This window comes from Sinocyclocheilus grahami, unplaced genomic scaffold (genome assembly GCF_001515645.1).
Source record: "Sinocyclocheilus grahami isolate Dianchi unplaced genomic scaffold, SAMN03320097.WGS_v1.1 scaffold624.1, whole genome shotgun sequence".
NCBI classification, from domain to species: domain Eukaryota; kingdom Metazoa; phylum Chordata; class Actinopteri; order Cypriniformes; family Cyprinidae; genus Sinocyclocheilus; species Sinocyclocheilus grahami.
In genome coordinates this window covers 15,291-23,576 of record NW_015505803.1, presented here as the reverse complement: position 1 = coordinate 23,576, position 8,286 = coordinate 15,291, and the positions used below count along the sequence as shown (strand labels likewise).

Genomic DNA, 8,286 nt, shown 5'->3' with positions numbered 1-8,286 from the left:
ACGCGTTTGGCCAATCAATGTCTACTTACGTCACGATTAGTACCAGTTGTGCTGGTTAGACCCTGCTCCGGAGTAGGAGCTAATTTGGTTCTCGAAAAAAAGGCAGTTCGGTCCTAAAATCGCACCCAGTTCCGGCGGTGCAAAAACGCCAAAAAGTGGGTAGTTCCACAATTGGTTCTGGTACTATGAAAAGGTTCCCGCGGTGCGAAAGGCCCTGTTGTTTCTCTGATTGTGGGAGCTCTGTAATGGCTGGAATCATAATTAAACTGAGGTTGTTTAAGGCATGACCCGTCATCCTCACCATAACTTTCCAAAATAGTCCACCTACCTCAAAGAACTCATCATAGTGTTCCTGCATCTCCACATCACTGACAGAATCTGATCAAAGAAAGCAGACACATACAGTCAGTCACAATAACGACTGCAGTAACTCCTGGATGCTCTTTGTTTCTGTGAGACTTACTTATGCCATCCGCAGACTGGGCTGTGTTTTGTGGGTTCCGGTAAATGTTCAACAGAGCAATGGTCTGAAACACAAATCCAATGCGAATTACAATTCAAATCCTACAGAAAGATAACGCATTAGTTCATTAGAGGACCACTGGTGTACCTGACTGAACGTGGGCTTGTTATGGAGTCGCGAGCATCGGTCTCCATGGCGACATGCTCCAATTTTAAAGTAGAAAGAGCAGTTGACCCTGTAGAAGACAAGAGAGGTTCAAAATACAAACACTTGCTCTGACTGTTCACACACACACACACACACATGCTAGTTTGTTTGGATTTCAGTTCACACGACCTTTTCTTTCCACGAAATTAAAATGCAAAATAACGGGAAATCAAACGTAATTAATAAAAAAAATGAAATATAAAAACGAAGCGCTTTTGTAGTGAACCTTATAAATGCGATCGATCAACAAGCAACACAATGAATGAAACCCAATGGAGCCACGGCGAAGCTGAGGCTAACGATACAAAATAAAAACATGCATATAATATCATAACTATACAGTATATGATAGCTCTGCGGTGGCATGCAAATATTTAGCAGCATTATTGTCGTTTTACTAGACGCGAGTTTGGCAAACAGGTCAGTGATGACCACGCGAGGCGTGAGATTGAAAATACTAATAACCTTAAATTCTACCCATTATCACCGCTTTGTAAAAATCCATACGATTGCTGAGAATAATCGAATGCACACAATATTTCGAGAAAATTTCAATTGCTTACTTGTCTTTTTCTGTACCGAAAATAGACGCCAAGTATTCGGCCATTTTGAAAAAAGAAAGAGGTTTTCTTCTTCTTCTTCTAATAACGTTTTATGGCGGATGGCAAACAAACTTCTGGTGCATTTACCGCCACCAACTGGACTGGAGTGTGAAGCACTAATAAGCAATACACACACACACACACACACACATATATATATATATGTAGGTAGGTATGTATACGCACGCACGCACGCACGCGCACACACACATACACACACACACATACACACATACATACATACATATATATATATAACAACAAAACAATTCCTAAATTCTCCTGACTAATCCTATTTCCTTAATGTATTTAACAATAGCACCATATAGTTTACCTTGTTCTGCATGCTCTTTCAAAAGGCTTGACAAATGAAATGATTCAACACCCATGTTTCTTACTTCCTTAATGAGTTTTAACCTTTCTTTTTCATATTTTTTACATTTTATTAAAACATGCTCTATTGTTTCTGCCCGATTACAAACAATACATTGACCTGTTTCATGTTTGGTAGGAGGTTTTTCTTCTACTGGAGAATCAAAAGCTGAGAAGAACGCGGAGGGCGCGAGTGCCGCCACCTAGTGTAGTGGCGCGCGAACAGCAGGGTAAAAGAAATCAAGCCTGCAGCTGAAATCAATGGTATCATGGGCGGGAATTAATTAAAGGGGCCATAACACACACAGTTTCACCCAATCTCATGTTAATCTTGAGTACCTATAGAGTAGTACTGCATCCTTCATATCTCCATAAAGTCTTCAGTTTTATCATATTTATAAAAGAAAGATACAGCTTTACGATTCTCTGCGGAAACAGCCGAGCTCCTGGAGGCGCGCCGTGGGTGGAGCTAGAGTGACAAGCACTTGAGCTCCGACTGCCAACAAAACAGACATTTGATGCCGTTTCACTTACCGTCTGCAGTTCCAGATCATGACCGGGATCTTTTATAGCTGGGACCGCTCCATCTTTCAGTATCAAACCATGTGCAAATATCGCTCGAACTGGGCCTTGTTTATAAAACGTTCGTCAACAAACACACTTGTGAAACAAAGTTGCTGCCCCAGAAAAACAAACTGTATCCACTGCTTACATAACGCTGGGTTCTTTAGGAAGCTGAACAAAGTTATCTTTCCCTTACAACCAAATACACACTTCTTTGGAGACATTCTTCAATCCTGAGCGAGTCTCGCGCAGCGCTGCCGGATGAAGCGTTGATGGGCTCGCGATCTGCTCTCGCTCTGGTTGATGTGTGCTCGGGCGCGCTCTTCCGGGAGAAATGCCCATATAAGGAGTTCCACCCTCGTCTACATCATGAAGAGCCACGATCGGAAAAAACTCTCCGAAACTTGTATGAACCCGGAAGTAAGACTTTTAGCACAGAAATACTCCGTCATACGTCCAAATTGTTTTTTGAAACTTTGTCCATGCTTAGCATGAGAATCCAACTCTTTAACAGTGTAAACAACTCTGAATGCAAGAAACAGCATTGTACCCCCCCCCCCCAAAGAGAAAGGATAGTCTATGCATGACCTGGCATTTTATTCGTATCCAAAACGAGGAGATGTGACCATGCAGTGTATGTTTCATTCATACTCGAAGCCTGAGGACACTCTCGAGCAGAAAGTCCAAAACAGACTCATAGAAGTACTTATGACATGCCAGCCAGGAAATCCCTAATTTGGGCAAAGGCATCCCGCTATTGCTGAATAAAAAAAAAAAAGTGAAGACAATACATGCACGATTACGACAATATATGGTTTATTTGTGGTTTTCAAGTCATCTCCAGGTAATAAACAAAGTATCTGAATAATGCAGTGCTAACTGACATAAGCATTTATTACAGTAGGCTATAGAAACTATTAATTATATTGTCTAACTTATTCTGTGATAAAAAATGGGTTGTGGTATATGAACAAATCATAAAATTGACAGTAGGAAAATATAGGGAAAAATATGACAGAATACAAATTATTGGTTATTGTCCAGCAGTTTATTTGATTTCTTAGCCAATTAAAAGTAAGAAAAATAAATAAAACCTGTTAGAACAAAAGAAAAAAAAGGTATTATTACATTTTACATTTCTGTCCCCTTCACTTCTGAAATGATGGCTACGCCATAATAAACATAATTTCAGTGTATAAGCCATGATTGACAGTCAATATTTGTCACAAAAACTGTGTGTTACATGATAGATGAGTGGTTGTGAAAGTGTATGTTTTAACATAGCATACAATCGCCACGCTGCACATTACTGTTAATTGTAATATTGACCTTGCGTGGAAATTTTTCTGAGGTGGAGTAATCCTGAGTAATTTCTTTCACAGAATCGTGTCCAGGCGGCTGTGAGATCTGATCTGATCATCATCCAGTCTGTCTGGAATGACGTGAAGAAACAGAACAAACTGAGACACACAACGTCTCCAAGATGTTTCAAGAAACCTACCTGCAAAGCTACAGGCACTTGTGTAAAAATGCTGTAAAATGAGAATACTGTCAAAAATAATGTCATAAATAGATTTACAACGTCTCCAAGATGTTTCAAGAAACCTACCTGCAAAGCTACAGGCACTTGTGTAAAAATGCTGTAAAATGAGAATACTGTCAAAAATAATGTCATGAATAGATTTTCTTTATCAATTAACGTCTATTAACTAAATTAAATCAACATTTGGTGTGAGCATGTAATACATGTTGATTACCTTTTTCTAATGCTTCATTTATTAAACGGATGCAAAATCTTGTTCCATTGTATTTTAAATTTAGTTGTAGGACCTTAAAGACATTTTCAAAATAAGCAGGTGCATGTTATTGTTGATTTTATTATAATTATATAAATAAAATTCATATTCTCTTTCCTCAGCAGCTGTGAAGAGGTGAAGCCCAAATGATACAGACTCAGACATGGATGCAGCAATGCCAGAACAGCTGAAGCACGCTCCAGGACGTGCTGGGGCTTGTGGATATAAAAAATTAGCCATAAACAATGTTCACAAACTCTAAAAACAATTACACATGTGTTAACCATTATCCAGTATTTTTGTTGTTTACTTGTTTGATTTATGACTGTTTAACAATAATGCAAGACTGCTAGGGAAAAAAAAAAGAGTACTGCTACAGCTCTGACTCCATGCATCAATGTCGTGGAACACATGAATCTCACTCCTGAAAATGAGAGTAAACATTTTGAATTTTTCATTTATTTTTGAAAGACTAAAAATAATTACATATGTATTCACTGTGCTCCTGTACTTTTGTTATTTTCTTGTTTGATTAATGGCTGCTTAACATTAATGTAAAAATGTTAGAGAAAATGCCATTGCCACAGACTTAACCACATTCTACTATTTTTATTTTCTTGTTTGAATTGTAGCTGTTTAACAAATGGAATACATTTAAAAAAAAATTAGTATTCACAATAAAATATGTTGTGCTAAATTAGAACACTCTTCTTTTTACTTTAGTCCACAAATGTGTTGTGATACACGTGATCAAAACGTTTTATAGACATTCAGGTCTGACTGGACTGATTTTGGACCTTTTTAGAACATTTGTCAAGTTCAGATGTGCCTTTCACAATGTTGCACATTGGGTGTGTGATTATTTTATATGCAGGCTTATACTTAAATTATGCAGCAACACATTATAAACATCCAGATGATGACACATTTAGACGGTCATTAAACGTCCAAATGTTTGCTGGGAGATGCTTAGAGTAAACACGCCATTGGAGCCTCTCGGATAAATTAAACACATTCACAGGCACCGCGTAGAGAGAAAGAAGTTGAGAACTCAGAATCAAGTAAACCGAAACCTCCTCCACTTTTCCTCTCAATCAGAGCCGGGCAAACTATAAGTAGGCTAACACTGTGCATAGGCTGTGTGTAAGGCTGGGGTAGGCTTAAAAAAATGCCACTGCACCAACGTCTGTTTCTATTAAAGTGAATATGAATAGTGTCGATTGCGGCATTAAATTAAGATCTGCTCATGTTGCACCGTATTTCATTTTTCGTTTTTAAAGTGTTGTGCATTTTAACCAAACACACACAAATCTGTTGAGCTTAGGAATGCAATGGCCAATCAGAAGCGTTCAGACGAGTCATCGTTCAAACTCATCAGTTTTGTTGAGTGCGCGCGCGTTCGCTGACTGAATTCTGAACTCTTGCAAATTCTCTCATTTTAAACAACAAAGCGCAGATGGACCTACAATGTAAGTAAGAGATTCATTTCACAGTGTATACAACTTCAGTGATTATAATGATAGTTTTGTTTTTTTTGAGAGTGCTTAAACTCACGATAGATCAATGTTAGTGATAATGTCACTTTCTATATATAATTTATTCGCTGTTTGAATAACCGTGGAAAGGAAACGTTATATTTATCAATTTCTAGCGTTGTAATCCCGTTAAATACAAATTCAGTCCCATTAAACATTGTTTTAGCCTACATGACACCCATGTCTGGTTCTTGCCTAAAAAGACGGGTTTATGATGTTACATTTAATACATTTGGCTGCTTTTAGCCTTACCCTGAGTTGGTTCACCCTCCACCTATGCCAGGGGTGGTGAACTCCGGTTCCGGTCCGGGAGAGCCGCAGCCCTGCAGAGTTCAGCTCTAACCCTAATTAAAACTCACCTGCCTGTAGCTTCCTAGTAACCGTTCAGACCTTGATTAGCTTGTTCAGGTGTGTTTGATTAGGGTTGAAGCAAAACTCTGCAGGGCTGCGGCTCTCCAGGACCAACGTTCGCCACACCTGGCCTATGCTAACACTGTTCTAAATTCAGCTTTAAACAGAACGTCTTTCAGTATAAACAAACAGAAATTATTATTTTATAGAAGGCTAATTTGATGATAAACTACTGGGACTTTCGATATACTCAAAGTACTCCTCTGTTTTCTGTTGTTTCCATTTCCCATAGTAGCTATACATTTATTCCCTCAGTGAGCAGTGTTTTTGTGCTGCAGTGTTGCTCTTATGTTGTACTATACTGTATATATATCATTTTTGGAGAGGATTCATTGGTCCAGTCTCCAATTTGCCCTTTGGCCTTTGACCATCATGGTCTCTTATGCTCACATCGTCTAATAATAGCTTCATCACTCTGTCTCCTCTCCACCAATATAAGCTGGTGTGTGGAGGGCATTCTGGCACACTATAGCTGCCGTCGCATCCCCAGATAACAGACGGATGCTGCACACTGGTGGTGGTGGAGGAGATTTCAAATTAAAGAGCGATTTGAGTCTGGAGAAAAGTAATATGTAAATGTAATTTATTATTTTGATATAAATAGTATTATTGTTATCATAATAGCCTATACTTTCATTCTTGTCACACCCCTGGAGAGCACATTACATTTTTAAATTCTCTTTTCCAATATAAGCTGGTGTGTGGAGGGCATTCTGGCACACTATAGCTGTTATCATAATAGCCTATACTTTCATTCTTGTCACACCCCTGGAGAGCACATTACATTTTTAAATTCTCTTTCTTTCTTTCTTTCTTTAGATGTGTAACTAAAATAAGATAAATCAATGTCACAGATAAAGAACAAACTTCAAAGCTACAAGTTAGAGTAGACAGTGTTCTCACATTTGAATTTATCGTTATTTATGATTTACACCAATCAGCCACAAATAAAACCACTGTGAAGTGAATAAAATTGTATATATTGTTACAATGGCCCCCTGTCAGGGGGTGGGATATATTGGGCAGCAAGTGAACAGTCAGTTATTTAATATCTTGTGTTGAAAGCAGGAAAAATGAACAAGCAAAAAGACCTGAGTGACTCTGACAAGAGTCAAATAGCAATAGATGATTGGGTCAGAGCATCTCCAAAAAGGCAATTGTGAGGTTTTCCTGGTATGCAGTGGTTAGTACATACCAGAAGTGATGCATGGAACGACAACCAGTGGTCAACTGAGGGGGGGTTTTGGCCCTTGGAAAAGTTTTTACATGCCTTGACATTTGTGTTTTTCCCCCCCAGATGCTTATAGTATGACTATAGTGTAATTGCATTGCATTCAGCACAAACTGTGCTACAATATGTAAAATATTTAAAACATAATGTAAAATAATAATGTAAAATGTGTACTTGCTTGTATTTTTGAGAAAATGAAGTTAATGTGTGATTAAAAACGTCACTGAACTAAGGCTAGAAACCACATACTTTACAAATGTCCACAACACTTGAATACTGGAATTTTTGTTATAAAATTATGTGAAAATCATCCTGCCCACTCATTCTGACAAAACAATATATTGAAGTAACTTTTGTGAGATACTTCTTTTTTTTTTTCTTAGAAAGGCCATATGTGAGGAAGTGTCTATGGACATAAATATAGGTGTGATTCACACCTGAGAGAAACAAAGACCATAATGGGCCTACAATATACTGTATATTTACAATATAGTGCACAATATAGCCTAATCAAAATATAAACAATGAAGTTTGAAGGTACATGATTTGAGCACATTGATTTTAATATAAAGACTTGAACAGACATGAACCTTTGTGCCATTCCTGGAATCTGCTACTTTTCAACTGCAGACACAAGTGTTTGCCACTTCTTGCACTGAAGAAAAAACTGTCCTGCCATAAATAGACAAAGATGGAGCTCACCTTCACCATAAATTCACAAATTGTTATAGTATTTAAAACAAATTTGAGTTTATAATTTACTATTTTGAGTTACTGACAAATTTTTGTCTTTTTTCTGTATTACTTTAAAAATGGGTACCATGCTTAACACATTGTCTAATAGATGATGGTAATAAAAACACACATTTTAATCAATTAGTCAGTAAATACATGTGCACTGTGCAGATAACAAAAGAAGCTGGAACCCTGAAATGTAGTAATGGAAAGTTATTATATTAGCATACACTTAGGGAATTGTTTTTAGATGTTTTACACAGAACAACATGCAAAAGACTTTAGTTTCACAACTGAGACCGTAATGTGCCTGTAACGTTGCAGTGGGGGGGGGGGATCCCAAAGCATAGATCTAACTAACTACACTGTA

At 37.8% G+C, this 8,286-nt stretch overlaps 1 protein-coding gene across 1 annotated transcript in view; it reads right to left on the bottom strand.

The window, feature by feature from the left end:
* The window catches only part of u2af1 (U2 small nuclear RNA auxiliary factor 1), a 4,809-nt gene extending 3,470 nt beyond the window's left edge, over positions 1-1,339 (bottom strand). The window contains exons 1-4 of the mRNA XM_016241499.1: positions 1,234-1,339; positions 611-698; positions 464-527; positions 329-378 (exon numbers count right to left, since the gene is read on the bottom strand). Coding sequence (XP_016096985.1) covers positions 329-378; positions 464-527; positions 611-698; positions 1,234-1,277 — 246 coding nt within the window. The 5' untranslated portion in view covers positions 1,278-1,339. The remainder of the gene's footprint in view (positions 1-328; positions 379-463; positions 528-610; positions 699-1,233) is intronic.
* Between the last annotated feature and the right edge of the window lie 6,947 nt (positions 1,340-8,286).